The sequence below is a fragment of the Dendropsophus ebraccatus genome, chromosome 9 (assembly GCF_027789765.1).
Source record: "Dendropsophus ebraccatus isolate aDenEbr1 chromosome 9, aDenEbr1.pat, whole genome shotgun sequence".
NCBI lineage: Eukaryota > Metazoa > Chordata > Amphibia > Anura > Hylidae > Dendropsophus > Dendropsophus ebraccatus.
The window spans coordinates 88,577,028-88,596,061 of NC_091462.1; the positions used below are offsets into that span (position 1 = coordinate 88,577,028).

Here is a 19,034-nt window from a genome sequence, read left to right on the forward strand (position 1 = left end):
ATGGCTTATGCCTTACATATGCTATAAGTGTCTTTCATGCCCATAGGACCCCCACAGGTTGCCTAAAACAAAAAGTCCTCTATTTTGGGGTAATACTGCTTCCAGATTTAAAAAAAAAAGTTTTAGGTATATGGTGATAAGACCACTTTAAGATAACTTTTTAAAGAGCAGAGGACTCCTGTATCATCACCACTGACTGCTGTACCTATTGTCAGGCAATACAGATTGTAAGACGCTCCTCCTGAGAATTACAGTGGGCGCCTCTACTACCATATACAATACACTGGTGTTCTTGCTCTCTATATACGCCAGTGCCTTGTTTAATGTAATTTTAAAAAAATAAATATAATTTTCGAAAGTGACAACAATGTACAAAGACCATAAAATATACTTTATTAATATACAAATACATAAAAACATTCCGGAGTCAGAGAACACAGATCATTTCCATCACTTACACCTAAAGTATTATGGTTTATGGAGTATTTTTTGACTAACTATTCCAGTACAATAGATCTATGATACATTTTATCTGACAATCATTTTCAGAGATAAAAGTCACAGATTATATAATGCACGGACCTTTGGGGAATAGCTTTGACTGATGAACACACATATATACAATAGCAAATTTATACTTTAAAATTCCTGTTTCTTCTTTTCTGTGTCGGTTGCCTGATTGGTTAAAAGCCTTTTCCTGATGTGATCCTGTCCCTTTCATCTGTTATATAAAAGAAATGAATGTATGAAATCCTCCTGCCACATATAATACAGTCACTGGACACTTGTATAGTGCTATTAAAGGGGTATTCCACTCAAACATAACTTTTCATATGTTGCCGCCCATGTTGAGACTAACAATTCATTCCATACTTGTTATTTTCTATTCGGTCTCCTTCCCCCAGTTCTGAGTTGCTGCTTTCTGCTGAAGTCATAAAAAACAGTGTATGAGCTTTTCTCTCGGCCTTCCCCCCTTCAAGAAGGCTAATGTAAAAGTCCCTATATGCAACTTTATAACAACTATGTATTGGGGTTATTAATCACAGTGAGTTCATCAGCAACTTGACCTCAGATTAAACCTCCCAGCTTTACAAAGAAGCTAAGAAGTTGCAGATACAGCCTGTCAGGGAATGGTTTACATTAGCCGTTTCAGAAGGAAGGGGAGATGGAAAGAAAAGCTTACACACAGAGTTTTGTTTTTTCAACAGAAAGCAGCAGCTCAGAATTGGGTGAAGGAGACTGAATAGAACAAGTGTGGAAGGAATTGTTAGTCTCACCATGGGCAACAACATATGAAAAGGTGAGTTTGAGTGGAATACCCCTTTAACTCCTTAAATGCTATATTTATAGCAATTGCGGCATTTAAGGTTGTCAGTGTCACTAACTGATTGGAACGCCTGCAGTGTGACTGCGGGGGTCCCGATCACTTTACCTGACAGGCAGAGGAATAATACTTATCTCCGTTCTGTCAGATTGGTGATCTTCGCATTGAGTCTGCCTCAGGCAGACTCTATGACACAGTTTCAATGGGTATACTGGCAATCTCAAAATCTTGTTGCATATTTTTTTTGATAATACTAGCCAGGGTAGTTCAGCTCTATTGTGGTTCTTACCTGAGACATCACTTTCTATCAAGGATGCATCTCTGGAGGCAGACATCTGTTTTTCTAATATCAGAGACCTGTTAGAAACAATGTGTAGTTACTTATAAATTCCCTTTAGGGCCGGGGGATTATGGACTAAATTTAAAATCTAATTTTTTTTAACTTAGGGGTGATTTTCGATTTAAATTTTCATTTTCTGGGATAGCTGTTCATTAATTTATTGTTAAAATCATCATCAGAATTATAAGGGACAATTCTGATAAACCAGTAGACTGGGTTCACACTACGTATATTTCAGTCAGTATTGTGGTCCTCATATTGCAACCAAAACCAGGAGTGGATTAAAAACACAGAAAGGATCTGTTCACACAATGTTGAAATTGAGTGGATGGCCGCCATTTAATGGCAAATATTTGCTGTTATTTTAAAACAACGGCTGTTATATTAAAATAATGGCCGTTATTTACTGTTATATGGCGTCATCCACTCAATTTCAACATTGTGTGAACAGATCCTTTCTGTGTTTGTAATCCACTCCTGGTTCTGGTTGCAATATGAGGACAATACTGACTGAAATATACAGTACGTAGCGTGAACCCAGCCGTATTCTGTAAGAGTAATGCCACAGGCAACTTTTATCACTTATTTACAGTATAAGTGAGAAATACAATGTTTCTGGGGGGTCTGACCACTGGTACTGCCATGATTCATGCAACTGGTCCTGGTCCCCTGTTTAAAGTGAGCGGTGGTCATGAGTGCAGACTGCTACTACATTCACCCTGTATGGGACAATGATAGTGGAATGCAGCATGTATAGTTGAATACGCTAATGACTGCCACTCACTTCATATGGAGGACAGGACCCTGTTGTAAGAACTGCAGCGGTTACAGTCATCAGACCCTGGCATTATTACATTTATCATCTATTTATTGATTTTTGTGGAAGTAAAAATCCTATAAAAAGAAAACTATAGGAATCAGCAAAATATATTTAGATTTAAGACTGTAAATCTTATTTTTTATTAATCTTTATGTAACTTTTTATTTTTTTGGCCCTTCTAGAGGACTAGAAGCTTTAGAATACATATATGTTACAATGACAAGCATCCCACTAGACTGCGCCTCTAGGCAAACATAGCTAGTAGTCTTGAGGACCTTTATCCGGTGACCGTCTGCCATGATAACCATCAGCACCTGGCAAACGGGCCACAGACAGGGGGGATCACCCTCATCCACTGTTAAACACTGTAGATGGCACAGTTGCTTTTGACCATGACATCTAAAGTGTTATCGCTTTCACTCCTCAACCAATTTGTCAGTTTTTAATACGTTTTTACGAGACATGTTTAAAAATAGTCGTGCAAACAGACCTAAAGTGACTGACACTTATACTAACATATGGAATATGCTAGAATAGTGTAAAGTGCTAAAGAATGTGGGAGAGGCTGATATAACTAATACTGATTGTAATTACATGTTGTGCATAAGGTATTGATGATACTTGCCATATGTGTCACATATTTATATACCATTAAGCTATATACAGTATATGTAATGTAAGCAAACACTGACATGCTTCTATGACCTAATCATAAATAAGGAATCTATATTACAGGCACATACAACATCACAGTGCTGGAGGAACAAGGGTTAGGGGTCGTGGACATAGGTGCAGGTCCCAGAGGTCCCAAATAACCTCTTATGGAAAGATACATGTATCCAGTATTTTTTTAAGGCCTGTAATATTACTTAATAATATATTAAACCATTGTTACTTGTTGTTAGCTATGAAGAATAATGTATGCATACAGAAATGCCTGGCTAATGCATTACAGGTGTGACAGGCACATAACAGAGATAAGAGGTGTTGCACAATAACTTGCTAACCTTACAGGTTTTCTTAAATCCCTTACATGCTATAGACATTGGGGGGAGGAGAGAGGGCGGTGTTACTAAGCACCATATTACATAGCCCAACATGTGCTGTACGCTAGTGCTAATTCTGTAGATCAAAACTCATGTACTGCCTATTACTAGGTTCGACTACTGTGCTGGGAAAGCCACACAAACGATAACTGAGGCAAAAGAAAGTGATCAGCCAACAAACGGCTTGTTTGTCAACTGATCACAGGCCCTAATGGTGCGTTTATACAGAACGATTATTGTTAAAATTTTCCCAATAATGATGGCATTTGAGTGATAATTGGCTCATGTAAACACAGCGAACGATCAAGCGAAGAGCAAAATATTGTTCATTGTGATCTTTTAACATGTTCTCAAATCATCGTTGATCGTTCGCTAAAAATAGCTTTGTGTAAACAGTCTTTCAAAGATTCACCCTATGTGTGAGATGGGCTTAAAGGGAACCTGTCACCCCCCGTACCGGGGTGACAGGCTCCCGACCCCCCGTTAGAGACCCCTATACTTACCTCATCCCGCCGGGTCCCGCTTCTGGATTCGGTCGGGTCCCGGAGATCTCAGCCGCTGCAGCCCGGCGCGCGCGCTGAGAGATGAGTCCAACACCCATAGAGAATGACAGGAGAGTCCAGCGCTCCGTCATTCTCTATGAGCGTTGGACTCATCTGTCAGCGCGCGCACCGGGCTGCAGCGGCTGAGATCTCCGGGACCCGACCGAATCCAGAAGCGGGACCCGGCGGGATGAGGTAAGTATAGGGGGTTCTAACGGGGGTCGGGAGCCTGTCACCCCGGCACGGGGGGTGACAGGTTCCCTTTAACCCTTAGGGGACACAGCCAGTTTTCGTTTTTCCCTCCTCGTGTATATAAGGCCATAGCGCCTGCATTTTTCCACCTAGAGACCCAAATAAGCCCTTATTTTTTGCGCAACTAATTGTACTTTGCTATGGCAGATGTAATTTTTGCCTAAAATGTGCCGGGAAACCAGAAAAAAATTGTGTGTGGTGAAATTGAAATTTTTTTTTTGATTTGGGGGGGGGGGGGTTTGTTTTTACTCCGTTCGCCCTAGGGTAAAACTGACTTGTTATATATGTTCCTTAAGTTGTTACGATTACAACGATATGTAAGATGTATAACTTTTATTTGATTTAGTGGCTTGTAAAAAATTAAAACCTTTAAAGAAAATATATGTTCCTTAAAATCGCTCCATTCCCAGGCTTATAGCGCTTTTATCCTTTGATCTATGGGGCTGTGTGAGGTGTCATTTTTTGCGCCATGATGTGATCTTTCTATCGGTACCTTGATTGCGCATATGCGACTTTTTGATCACTTTTTGATCACTTTTTGATCACTTTTTATTACAATTATTCTGGATTTGATGCGACCAAAAATGCGCAATTGGGATTTTTTTGCGCCGACGCCGTTTAGCGTGTGAGATCAGGAATGTGATTAATTAATAGTTCGGGCGATTACGCACGCGGCGATAGCAAACATGTTTGTTTATTTATTTATTTTTATTTATAAAATGGGGAAAGGGGGGTGATTCAGACTTTTATTAGGGGAGGGGATTTTGTGTTATTAAAAATACATTTTTCTTTTACTTTACACATATACTAGAAGCCCCCCTGGGGGACTTCTAGTATATGCACTCTGATCTCTCATAGAGATCCATGCAGTATAGTTATACTGCATGAATCTGTGAGATCGGTGTTCTATTGCTTTTGGCTGCTGAATGGATGCGGGGATCGCCCCCCCGCAATCGCGCTGCGGGGGGGCGATCCCCCCACTAGACCACCAGGGATGGAGATGAGCAAGTATTTAGAAGCAGCTGTCAACTTTAACAGCTGCTTCTAAGTACTTAATCAGCGGGCACGGCGATCGGACCGTGCCCGCTAATAGCCGCGATCCCGGGCTACATGTGGCACCCTGGATCGCCGCGCGACCCCCCCTCTGAACTCCCATAGCGGCACGAGGACGTTCAGTCCTGGTGCAGCTATGGGTTAAGCGATCTTGAAAACGATCGCAATAATGATTTTTCTAACAATTTATTCGTCTAAACGATGATCGTTATAGAAACCAAATTGTTGCTTCAAAATCATTAAATGATCAATTGGGCGAATTATCGCTCCGTGTAAACGTAGCATAACACAGGTAATATTATCCTACTCCGCCTAAAATTGCTCTAGGTAATAGGGCCCTCCTAAGACCAGTGTTTTACATACTAGTCTTATGTAAAACCCCACTGGTGTACAATGCCACTAAGTGCAGGTGCATCTGTGGCTGTACTGTACATCTTACTGGAATCTATGCAATTTTTAATGATTAGCAATTAACGATCGCAAATGAGATCGTTTATATTTAACCTGAGATCATTTACCATATTACACATAATGATAGTCGTTAGTTGCGATCGTTACGAACGATTTGGAATTACAGTGAAAGATTAGTGAACGAATGCGGAATTACACTGAAAGATTAGTGAACAAATGCGGAATTACAGTGAAAGATTAGTGAACGAATGCAGAATTACACTGAAAGATTAGTGAACAAATGCGGAATTACAGTGAAAGATTAGTGAACGAACGTGGAATTACACTTAAAGATTAGTGAACAAATGCGGAATTACACTGAAAGATTAGTGAACGAATGCGGAATTACACTGAAAGATTAGTGAACGAATGGGGAATTACAGTGAAAGATTAGTGAACAAATGCGGAATTACAGTGAAAGATTAGTGAACGAATGCGGAATTACACTGAAAGATTAGTGAACGAACGCAGAATTACACTGAAACATTAGTGAACGAATGCGGAATTACGGTGAAGAAATGTGGAATTGCACCGAACAATTAACAATAATTTTAGTGTCAGATCTAAATCAACAATCAACGACACACAAAAGATTTTTCGATTGTTGCCTGCAATTACACAGGAAGATTATTGTTTAAATTCGAACAATATCAAGATTTTCTGCACGATAATCAGCCCATGTAATAGGGCCCTTAGACTGGCGTACTTGACGCCGTCATGATAAATGTCCCACAATGTGTTTTCCCAAATTATTTATACTGTATGTTTGTCAACTAAATATTGGCATCAAGCCTTGTTCTACTAGATTTTAGTCTTTGATTCAGACAGGGGAAAAGATAAAATGTATATGTGTTTAGAATAGTTCTATCTACAGTATATAGCATAGCTTTCTCTATAAGGCGCAACCCAATCTCAACTGTATAATCACAAATGTCATAACTGAATATACATTAATGTGAATTACATACTGGAAGGATCTTGCCTGGGTGACAAACTGGCGAGCTCTGTCTATTTCTTTTGCAAGTATTTTTAAATCATCTCCTTCAAACAGTGGGAGGACTGGATCCTATCATAAAAGGAAAAAATAGTTACCACAGGTTATGTTAATAATGATAGTGTATGTGTAGTAAATAAGAGGTGTTAAGGGTATTTTACAACAGACAACAAACAATGCTATTCTGCAATGCATGCAAATGGCCACAATAGCCAGTCGATCAGCATGATTAAAGGGTTGTCCAGCGAAAATCTATTTCTTTCAAATCAACTGATATTAGATATATCAAATATATTGATATGAGCATCAAACTGGGGCACAAAAGGAGCTCATTGGTGTGCACTGTGTTAGTAAAATTTATCTAGCAGCATCTCTCTGAGGTTACAATACTGTCTTATGAGCCTGTGAGCAGGAGTAAATCATGGTAAATCTGGCACAGGAGGCCACGTCTCCTCTCACCTTGCTGCGCCCTCCCTGCCCGCCCATCCCTGCGGGTACGGCACGTGACCCATGGCTCTATTCATTTCTATAGAGCTGCCGGATGAGTGGAGTAAGCACTTTCCAGCTTACTCAGCTCTTTCCAGGGGCTCCATAACAATAATAGAACTGCCATACGTGCGGCTGTATTCATAACAATGAAGACGGGGGCCTAATACAGAGGTCGGACCCGCAATCTCTTACTCGTCCCCTATCCTGTGGATAGGGGGAAAGTTTATTTTGCCTGGACAACCTCATTAACAGTGGTAACTTGAAGGACCACTACATTGGAAAAGTTTGGTCCAAAACTATTTGACCACCCTCACAGTTCCGACAGGGGTTGCAACCTGGCTTTCCCAGTCTTCTGAAAGGCTAACCTTGCTATTTAGGTGTTTTTGGAAGTCTTTGCCAACCATATACATTTGTTAATGTATATGGTGGATTACTGTGGAGGTAGGAGGATATAGCTGTAAAGTAAAAGTTAATTTGCCTTCTTTTGCTTGCTCCTCTGACCATAGATCTGCCAAGCATTGTCTGACAGCTATCTTGTATGGCCAAGCTTTACTTTCTGGCAAAAGCCAAGCAGAAAAGGCCATAATAATACATACATCTTCATCTGTGAAGCCCTCGCTCAACATCCTGTGTGCAGCAAAGTGTCCATCCATATCCCCATGTCGAGAATGGTATCTCCCTCCCGATAGAGCCGCCAGTTTTTTCAGGAATTCATTCCCTGATCTAAATGGAGATAAAAGATAACGAAGGAAACAAACAAATGTTTTAGAATAAAACGATGACTGTCTGCAGGTTACCACTATGAATTGTACTAGTTCTAGTTCATCAATACACTAAAGTCTCATGTCTTCTAGTGCAGTCGGCGAGTACAATGCTGACTTCTGTCTTTGCATCATACAAGTAACACCTAAGAAATGTATAGGATATTGATTATCCTATACATCCTATTGATATAGATTATTGATCTCACTGATATAAGCTATGCGGCTTTCATTCTGCAATTGGAGTGTCTGTATGTCATATACGCCAGGAAAGTAAAACATAACCATAGGGCCCATTCCTCTGACACTCGGTCCATGTGGCACCTATTGGACCAGTATGGTTATTATACAGACGCAATTGTTTGAATGATTTTAAAATCAGTGTAAAATTAGTCTGTATTTTTAAATTCAAATGGTGATCATATAGATATTTACAATGTATATGACCATGGGGTACTTGGAATAATTTTTTGAATTGATGGAGATTTAAAAGGCCTTAATGCAATCCTAACTGCAGGATGAATTAAAGAACAGTTAAGGTCGAGAAATAGGTTATTTATAGGGAAGGACTGTCTTACTATTGCGCAAAAACAGAAATACACATTAGGGGAATAGCAATAGTTTTTGTCAAGATTTAAAGGGGTACTCCAGCGAAAAGCTTTTTCCCTGTAATTAAAACACATTAGAAAGTTATATAACTTTGTAATATGCTTTAATCACCTATCTGTGCCCCTTCCCTAATTCCCCCCCCTCAATCCCCCACCAGGAAGAGAAGTAAACTCATTCTTACCTAATGACTGTTGACACCAGGCTGCTGTGTGGCAGCCATTTTGTGACAATGACATCATAAAGAGGGAGGCGGGTCTAAGCCCTGTTAAGCCAGCCTCCCTTTGTCAGATAACTCAGGTTGCTCAGCTCTGATTGGCTAAACAAGCTGTAGGCCATATAACAGTTTTACAGTCAGTTAGACATCACAGGAGACAAAGGGCATCATGGGAAACTCCAAAAGAGGAAGCTGTGTCTATGCAGATGATGTTATTGTCACAAAGTGGCTTCCACAAAGCAGCCTGGGGTCAACAGTCATTGGGTGCCTGTTCACGTAAACAGAGATCAGGTCAGAAAGTAAAGCCTGAGATTTCTCCTCTTTTTAAATCCATTCCTGGCTTTGGCTTCAAATCTTTGGCAGATAATCTGTCAAATAATCTTTCTGTGTAAATGGACCCTTACAATATATATTGCAATACTGGACGTGAACAGGCACCTTTCTGACGTACCTTTCTGAAGTGTTGAAGGAAACAGTGTGTACTTTGACATTATGAGATTTTACAAGATGTTCTGCAAGCAGAAGGTTGTAGCTAATGTCCGCTTTCCCATCTGTCAGGAGGTAAACTCCTTGTACACCCGGATAAGTAAAACCCTTCTGAAAGAAGAAGAAATGCAAAAAGTTTTAGAAATTTATATAAATTTCCTTTTGTTACATAAAAACTCTCCAGGTTATAGATATGTTTGCAATGTACAATAAAATTATGTCTCCTACCTGCAAAGTAGTTTTGATTACCCAAAATGAAGCAGGATACATACATACAGCTAAATAAAGGGTTTTATTATTCATACTATTTATTTCTAGCATAGATAGGAAACAAATTGTTTATCCATAACAAATACATCATCAGACTTTAAAGGGGTTATCCAGCGCTACAAAAACAGTGACAGCCCCACTCTTGTCTCCAGCTTGGGCGGGATTTTGCTGCTCAGTTCCATTGAAGTGAATGGAGCCTAATTGCAAACGGCACTTGAACTGGAGACAAGAGTCGTGTTGTCTCTGAAAGAAAGTGGCCATGTTTTTGTAGCACTGGATAACCCCTTTAAAGTGATACTGTGTCCACCGCCCTACCCCACTGGTACCGTCCATCTGGTGACAGTAAGCCCCTCCCAGTGGTGTCTTTTAAAATGTGCCCCGTGCCTTGGTTAGGGTAAAAAATAATCCTTTAATCTGCAGCAGCAAAGTCGATGAGGCGTGGCTTCTGCACTATTTAGACATGCGATAAACATGCAAAATCCTGCCTTGGGCTGTACCTAATGATGAGGAGGACTGGGAGGAAGGAAGGAGAGGGGGCACAAGCCTAGGCCATGCCTCATTGACTTGGCTGCTGCAGATGAAATGATAATTTTTTTACCCTAACCAAGCCACCTGGAGTATTTTAAAAGTCAAGACCAGGAAAGACTTACTCTCATCAAATAGACGGTACCAGTGGTTTGGGTTAGGTTGGTGGTTACAGTATTGATTTAAGACTCACACATGAGGGGTCAAGGAGGTCCTCCAGGAGTACTCAAAGACCAAATATTTCACAATATTCTCTATTCCATGCAGTGATCTTTATAATAAGTCAGGACAGAAAGAGGAAAATAAACATGATCAGTGTGTGCAGAGAACAATCCTGGAGCCTGCCACCAGGTATTAATGAATCCTTTCAATACCTTAGCAGTTTGTTCTAAAAACAGCAATACACTCCAGAGTCCATGTACAGTAACAGAGCTCAGTCCCTCTAACTTTAAAGGAGCTAAGCTGCAATATCAGGTGTAACCTATAGGCAGGAGTGGCACCATTCATGGATGAAAGTAGACATTTTTATAAGCCTGTACAACCCCCTTTAATCTCTTCATTACCTTACAATACCAGGTGTGCTGGCAATAAACCCTTCAAATACCAGACACAAGGGTTATTACCATTAATCCATTCATTCCCCCCTTTATCCAGAATATTGGGGTGATATACGTCGATAAGATTAAATCTGTGTTACAAAAAACCTAACAACATTCTTTATAAGCAAAAAGGGTAAATTCATGTGAAATTCTTGTTTTGGATTACATTTCACTAACCTCCAAAGCATGAAGGATGCAAGTGTTTCCGCGGGGCTGTAGCCTGGAAAGCCACTGCAGAGCATCCTGGCAAGCGTCATCAGAGGCTTCCACCAAACACTCCTGCCACGGCTCTATGTTTTCCGCAATGCTTATCAAATTGAACCTGTTTCATATGTGGATTAAAAAAATTACAAAAACATTTAGTCATAAGCCACCATAAAATATACAGCACAGTTGCATACGTCTCTGTGCATACAGTATATGGCTATGTTCACAAAACGTATATTTTAGTAAAATCACGGCCGTTGTACAATGGCCGTGATTATAACCAGAATATACGTTGCATTGCTGTCTATGGGATCCTGGCCGGAGCGTATACACATGGTATACGCTCCGGCCGGGATCCTTAGCGGCGCAACAAACAACTGACATGTCAGTTTTCTTGAATAGAATTGGTCCATTGAATTGAAAACCATGTCAGTCCACACTATGGAGCGAGCGGCTCCGGCCACTCGCTCCATAGTGTGCAGTGGAGAGTTCTGATGCGGGCACCCACGGATGCGCCCGCATCAGAACTCTGCGGCCGGTCTCTAAATAGATCATCCCGGCCGGTACTGCAGTACCGGCAGGGTTGGTCGTTTCAGAGACCAGACGTTCCGCGACCCAGGGAACGGCCGTCTCTTACATTGTGTGAACATAGCTTATGTTGTTAATGTACTGCTTAACCAGTGAGCTGCTGCAACAATTCTGAAATAAATCAGAAGGGTCTGTACAGTAGCACAAATTGGATGTAACATCATTCACTTTAAATGTAATATCCACCTACCAAATATTTCTTGGTCTCAGTTGCTCCCATAGTAATGATATTAAGCCTTTCTGTAGTTCTGCAAAGAATGGAGCCATGGAGCTGGATGCACCAATAAGTATACACACCCTGTTTTCCAGTATGGTGCCAAACAGCCGACGACTCCCTGTAAGGTGGAGCACAACGAAAATAGGACTAAAATGGTTGGTTAGAGAAGACAGAGGGGGCGATTTATCAAACTGGTGTTAAAGCATAACCGTCATGTTTTTTTTTATTGCAGAAATCAGTAGTATAAGCGATTTTAAGAAACTCTGTAATAGGTTTCATCAGCCAAAAAAGCCTCCTTCTGTACTCAAGAAGCAATGTCCCAGCCTCCCCCCCTGACTTCTTATCTGTGCATTATCAGGCAAACACGTCTTCATTACAGAGAAGCCAGTGAAGACGGGTTCTGCTCTCTCCATTCTATCCTTATGGAGGGGGGAGGGGCCGAGGGAGATGAGGGAGCAGGAAGAGGTGACATGAAGGTCAGCTGTTTGTAGACTCTCTGTGCACCTAAACCGCAGGATTCAGGGGTCAGAAAGGTCAGTGCTTATCTATGAACTTACTGAGAGAAGATTGCAGGGTGTTGTGCTGTGCAGGACTGCTCCGTGCTCAGTCACTCCTCTCAGCCCCTCCCCTCTCCATAGCCACATAATGGAGACAGAAATCCTGCTTCATTTGATGTGAGGGGGGAGGCTGGGAGATTGCTTTTTCAGTCCAGAAGGAAACTCTTTTAGTACATAAAACCTATTCCAGAGTTTCTTAAAATCGCTTGTACTGTTGATATTTATTGTTTTCAGAAAAATGACCCTGAAATGACAGTTACGCTTTAAGTAGAATTGTCTTAGTTGCCCCTAGCAACCAATCAGATCCCACCTTTCATTCGATCTTTCCAAAAAATCTGTGAGGAATGAAAGGTGGAATCTGATTGGTTGCTAGGGGCAACTGAGCCAATTTCACTTTACACCATGTTTAATAAATCTTCCCCAGAGTCTTCAACACTAAATGTAACAGGTATAGTAGCTTTAGAATAGCAAATAGAGGTGGGTTCTGCCACTGTAGTAAAAATAAACTAAATATGCACACAGCTATTCCTGTTTTTGTTTTTTTGTTTTTTTTTGAGGCAGAAAAAAAAATAGTTACCTGAAAGAAGCCACTGAAGCCGATGAATGTAGCGCTTTAATGTTTTTTCTAGCTGTTCAATATATTCCTCCAGCTCCTTAGGCTGAAACTGAAGATGCTTAACAACTCCCTGTAAAAGAAAATAATTATTTCATATAACCTTTATATTATATTAGCCTTTATACAGTCTATATATAACCAATGTTAAAGTGTCACTGTTGTTATAACTTTCAAAATCTAAATCAACAGTAGATGCGGAATAAAGCAAGTTTGCAATTTACATTCATAATAATTTTTTGTTTGAAAGTTATAACGACAGTGACACTTTAACCTCTTCATGACCTAGCCCATTGATGCACGGATATCTGGGTCAAATCAATGCAATGTTCCTCCCCACCTTCTAAGAGCCATAGCGCTTTTATTTTTCCACCTACAGGGCTGATTGGGGTGTTATTTTTTCGCCACGATCTCTAGTTTTTATTAATATCATATTGGTGTAAAATAAAAATGTGATCGCTTTTTATTAATTTTTTTTTATATATAATTTAAAAAATTAGCAATCCTGGCGTTTATTTTTTTTTAATTTATGCTGTTCACGGTGCGGTAACAATAATGTTATATTTTAATAGATCGGAAAATTCTGCATGCTACGATATGTAATATGTATATTTATTTTTTTATATTTTTATTTTTATAATGGGCAAGGAGGTATATTAAACTTTTATTGGGGGGTGAGCTGTAATTGACCCTTTGTTTATTGTAAACTTGGACCTGCTGATGGATAAAACCAATACAATAATCTATACCTGCAAAGGCTTAAGGCCCTATTACATGAAAGGATTATCGTCCATATTCGGCTGATATCGGCCATAACGGTCAATAATCGTCTTGTGTAAAATAAGACGACAAACATCCGACATGAACGATGTTGGCTCATTGTTGCAGTCGTTTGTCTTTCAACATGTTGAAAGACAAACGACTAATATAGCAGCAATCTGCTGCAGTCGCTCCATGGTATCTGCTATGGGCTGCCAGGATGATCAAGCGATCACCCGGGCAGCCCCCCACAACTCCCTGTAGCCCCCCTGTACTCAACTTGCTTGCTGCTGACGCGCGTAATAGCGCCAACAGCGATCGGGAAACAAGGAGCGAGCAAGCGCTTACAGCGCTTGTTTGCTCCTCTCCGTCGCTTCGTGTAATAGGGGTCTTAGTAACAGGGAGGATTCATTGGCTTCTACATCTCACTAAAACCTTGGTGTCTGGCCAAATCTTAAATAATGTTGTACATGTAATAAAGTCTAGTAGAGAAGGTAAGTGACTTACATTGATCTCCACACTTGGAAAAATGGTGCAGTATTTAGCTGAAACCTTCTTGTGTAATGCTGGGACTAGTTTTTTCTGGTGATTGCAGTCTGGGCCGAACACCAGCTTGGTCAGCTCCAACTTCAGCTTCTTTAAACCAAACTTCTTCAACCACTTTTAGGGAAGAAAATAACATTAGCAATAATAATTATAATAATGCTACAAAAATATGGAATCTTGAGAACCAAATAGAAATATAAGACGAGATTGCACAGATCAAGAAAATACATTGAATAAAACTAAAGCACCTTGTTTTTGACATTTACTTTATGCTTCCACATATTCATTATATGAACTGAGAACATTATTTTGCTGCCGGGATAGTGCTTGACTATTACTAGTTGTTTGAGGAGGCTTCTGGAATGGCCATAACATAGTGTAACCTCACTAAGGGCCCGTTCACACTATAGAATTGGCAACGAAATTCCACTCAGAACTCCCACTCACCACGCTGATTCCCAACTGCTATCTCTTTCAATAGGAGGCCTTGCACGCCTCCACTCTCTGCGCCTCTCTGCTCAAAGAATTGACATGATATAGTTGTACATGGAGAATTAAGTTCCACCACAGAAAAACCAAGCTCAAGCCTTTAGCCATTTCTGAAACTTTCTAGATGCTTCACCAGTACAGGGACAGGTTAACATGTCCTAATGTAACACTGTAACATGGTGTATTGTGGCAAGGTAGGGCAACTCAGTAAAGTCCCTTTTACAAGGGCCAATTATTGGCAAGGAGCTTTGCTACAGCTCCCTGTGTATTCAAATGGCTGCGCTGATCGTTCGTGCTGCGCAGCCATGTGATTAATCCCGCTTATCGGTGCTCAGTTGTGTCTTTGCTCAGCCCCATATGAGACAGTGTAAAAGGATGCAAACAAAGTGGGCCTATAAAGCCATGAAAAGTATATGACAATGCAATACAGTCAAGGTGCGGAGCAATCTTCATTTTCTAGTTGCATCTTCCATCGACATTGCTTAACTTACTGCTTTTGTAGAACAGGCTTCTTCTTCTTTAGGTAACACAATAAAAGGGATAGACTTCCTCACAGTCTTGGTCTTTGGATAATCTCTGTACACCACCCCTGCCATAAAGAAATAATTACCATGATATGCTGTAATGTTCATTTAGCTAACAAAGATACATTTGTTTCCAGTATGTAAAAAAAGGTTATCAGTTAAAACAACAGCAAAATACGCCATATATGTATATGCCATATGCAATATAGAAAGACAATCTACAGCTGAGTTCACAGCTGTTTGGACTCATTTCTGTGTTTCTGTCCTAAATACACTTGAGTCATCCGTACACACTGCTCGGCAGTTTTGGCTGTTGGTAAAAGGTGTAAGGGGCTCTCCCAAACGACCACTGACAGATAATGTCAGCTGCCATAGAGGTGGGGTGTGATGGAAAATCACTGCCTGACTCCTTTGGTCTGGGAGAGGTAAGCCGCAGCCAAAATTCTGTTTCCGTGTATGGGGAGAGCAGGGCCGGACAGGGGGGATAACTGTTGGCTGAATGATTGTTTGGCCGTCAGTTATTGGTATACAGCGCACCTATTAGGTTCTATTTTTATTATTGTGACGTAAGCACCAAATGTAGCCTTCACTACGGATGTAAACAGAGCCTAGCGGGACAATGGTGAAGATAAAAGAGGCAAAAAAAAATCTGTCCTCACACTAGCATGACAATGAATTATTACTTTACACATATAACAGGCAATGATCGTCACATACCAATATCCTTTCCATTTTCAGTATAAAAGGAACTGATGGACGGAGTCTGCTGTTTCTTCTGTTTCACCTTCTTGTCATTGGTGAAGCTCCAATCTCTAAAAGGCTGAGCTGTAAAATATTCAGAAACATTGATATAAATGATGTATGTAGAAGTCGTCATTCACAATAATGAACAGTCGGCTCAAAGTCCCCTTAATTCATTGTTTTCCTCATAGGAGAAAAGCATCAGGCATTTTAAAAGCTAACATATCCAATCCTCCTTACTTATGTTACAAAGTAATATAAAACTTTATTAACGCAACGTATTAGCAAAAAATATGTTTCCGGAGTACCCCTATAAACGCTTACTGTACCTCCAAACTCCCTGGTGACTATAAAGCTCATTTAGCCTAAATTAGCTTAAATGGCTTTATAGGAAAAGCCCCAGTAACCAGTCTATTGTCCTGATTGTTTTTGCTTTATAACACTGGTAGATGTAGAAAAAGGCATGCCGATATATATATACAGGCCCAGCGCCATATAACAGTAAATAACGGCCATTATTTCAATATAACAGCCGTTGTTTTAAAATAACAGCAAATATTTGCCATTACATGGCGGCCATCTACTCAATTACAACATTGTGTGAACAGATCCTTTCTGTGTTTTTAATCCACTCCTGGTTTTGGTTGCAATATGAGGACCACAATACTGACTGAAATATACTGACTGAAATACACATATACTGACTGAAATATACGTAGTGTGAACGCAGCCTTAAAGTGTACCTGTCGTTATAACTTTTAAAATCTAAATCAACAGTAGATGTGATACAAAGGAAGTTTGCAATTTACATTTATTATTTTTTTTTTGTTATCATGCTCTAAAACAAAGCTGAACTTACCAGAGCTCCAGACCCAGTCTCCTGATGGCAGATTTTCTGACATGAGCTGGTTGAAAAAAACAAACTAAACACAGGAAGTCCTGGCCAGCACAGAGAATCACGGCTCAATGTGTCCATCAATCACATGACTGCCTTCTCTCTGTGAGCGCTCAGATGGCCTGGGATACACTGGACTTCCTGTTTTCTGAAGAAAAAAAAACTGTCAGAAAACAGGAAGTACCGTGTTTTCCATGATAACTAAAAAAAAAAAAAAAAGAATGTATATTGCAAACTTGCTTTATATCACATCTACTGGTCATGTAGATCTTGAAAGTTATAAAGACAGTGAAACTTAAATGGGACAGCAATGGCACACAGGCAGCTCAGATATATGTAAGGCCATATGCCCCTACATGAATCCAGGGTGTCTGTGCACTTGTGGGGTATCAATCAAGACCAGTGTTTGAATTGCAGTGCCCAATAGGTATGTCATGGTATATGTTGCCATGCCTTCTTGGCAGTATCCCAATGTGTCACATAGAGAAAACAAGATGTGAATGGGACATGCATATACTTGTAGGCAGTGGTGGTCTTTGGCACCAAGCACCCCAAGCGATCGCTTGGGGCCCCCAACATCCAGGGGGGCCCCCACGCCCGGCTCTTATGCTCAAGACCGCTGGACAGGGCCGCTGCCCCGCTCGCTGCTGCCATCTGAACTGTAACTATGAGCACTCATAATGAGCGCTCATAGTTACATGCAGCAGCACTGACAGGGCGGGAGACATTGGCCCCCTTCCTGTCAGTCACTCTTGTGGCCCCAGGAAGGGTTTTCCCTTCGGTCACAAGTGGCAGCTTTGTCCTTGTGGTGCCGCACTCTTGTGATCGCAGGGAAATCCCTTCCTGCGGCCACAAGAGTGAAGAGAAGAGGAGACGCCCGGACCCAGGTGAGTATAAGTGTTTGTTTTATTGTGTTATATACTATATGGGAGGGGGAGCACACAGGGGTCTGTTTAACTGGGGGAGCGCACATCGGGGGTCTATATAAATGGGGGGAGCACACAGGGGGGCTATATAACAGGGGGAGCACACAGGGGGGCTATAGACTACTGGGGCTTCACAGAGGGGTCTATATACTACTGGGGGCAGCACACAGGGGGTCTATATACTACTTGGGGCAGCAGAATGGGGTCTATATACAACTTGGAGAGCACACAGGAGGTCTATATCCAAGTGGGGGAGCACACAGGGGGGCTATGTACTACTGGGGGAGCACACAGGGGTCTATATACTACTGGGGGAATATACAGGGGGTCTATATACTACTTGTGAGGCACACAGGTGGTCTATATATAACTGGGGGAGCACACAGAGGTCTGTATACTACTGGGGCAGCACACAAGGGGTCTATATAATACTGGTAGGGCATACAGGGGCTCTATATACTACTGGGGGAACCACACAGGGGGTTTATATACAACTGGAGGAGCACACAGGGGTCTATATCCAAGTGGGGGAGCACACAGGAGGTCTATATCCAAGTGGGGGAGCACACAGGGGGGCTAAATACCCCTGAGGGAGCACACAGGGGGCCTATATACTAGTGGGGGAGCGCACAGGGGGTATATACAACTGGGGGCAGCACACAGGGGGTCTATATACAACTGTTGCAGCACACAGGAGGTCTATATACTTCTGGGGGAGCACACGGGGGGCTATATATAACTGGGGGAACACACAGGGGTCTATATACTACTGGGGGAAGCAAACAAGGGGTATATACTACTGGGGGCAGGACACAAGGGGTATATACTATTGGGGGCAGCACACAAGGAGTATATATTACTGGCGGTAGCACACAAAGGGTATATACTACTGGGGGCAACACACAGCGGTCTATTGTTTTGGAACGCATGTCGAGGGGGGGGGGGCCCAGACATAACTTTGCTTGGGGCCCCAGAAATGCCAAGACCGCCCCTGCTTGTAGGATGTCTGTGGGGCCGTTCTCAGGAGAAAACGTTTGGATGGCATTCTCAACCTGCTACTACTACTGAGATAAGACATCCTGAAAATAGTAATAAAACAGCAAATACAATGGTCTCGTGACCTGAAGATGCCAGGAAACCGGTTTTATGTTATCAGATATGAGCAAGACATAGAATTATACAGTGAATCCAACCTATG

The 19,034-nt window shown here is 41.3% G+C and overlaps 1 protein-coding gene across 4 annotated transcripts in view; it reads right to left on the reverse strand.

The window, feature by feature from the left end:
* Window positions 1–374: 374 nt before the first annotated feature.
* Window positions 375–19,034, reverse strand: part of VWA3A (von Willebrand factor A domain containing 3A) — a 64,746-nt gene continuing 46,086 nt past the window's right edge. For all 4 annotated transcript variants that reach the window (XM_069981985.1, XM_069981986.1, XM_069981987.1 and 1 more), the window contains exons 24-34: window positions 15,992–16,099; window positions 15,242–15,339; window positions 14,223–14,375; window positions 12,921–13,029; window positions 11,760–11,904; window positions 10,952–11,096; window positions 9,346–9,491; window positions 7,907–8,033; window positions 6,796–6,893; window positions 1,614–1,681; window positions 375–721 (exon numbers count right to left, since the gene is read on the reverse strand). In XM_069981985.1, the coding sequence (XP_069838086.1) occupies window positions 684–721; window positions 1,614–1,681; window positions 6,796–6,893; window positions 7,907–8,033; window positions 9,346–9,491; window positions 10,952–11,096; window positions 11,760–11,904; window positions 12,921–13,029; window positions 14,223–14,375; window positions 15,242–15,339; window positions 15,992–16,099 (1,235 nt within the window). In that variant the 3' untranslated portion in view covers window positions 375–683. The remainder of the gene's footprint in view (window positions 722–1,613; window positions 1,682–6,795; window positions 6,894–7,906; window positions 8,034–9,345; window positions 9,492–10,951; window positions 11,097–11,759; window positions 11,905–12,920; window positions 13,030–14,222; window positions 14,376–15,241; window positions 15,340–15,991; window positions 16,100–19,034) is intronic.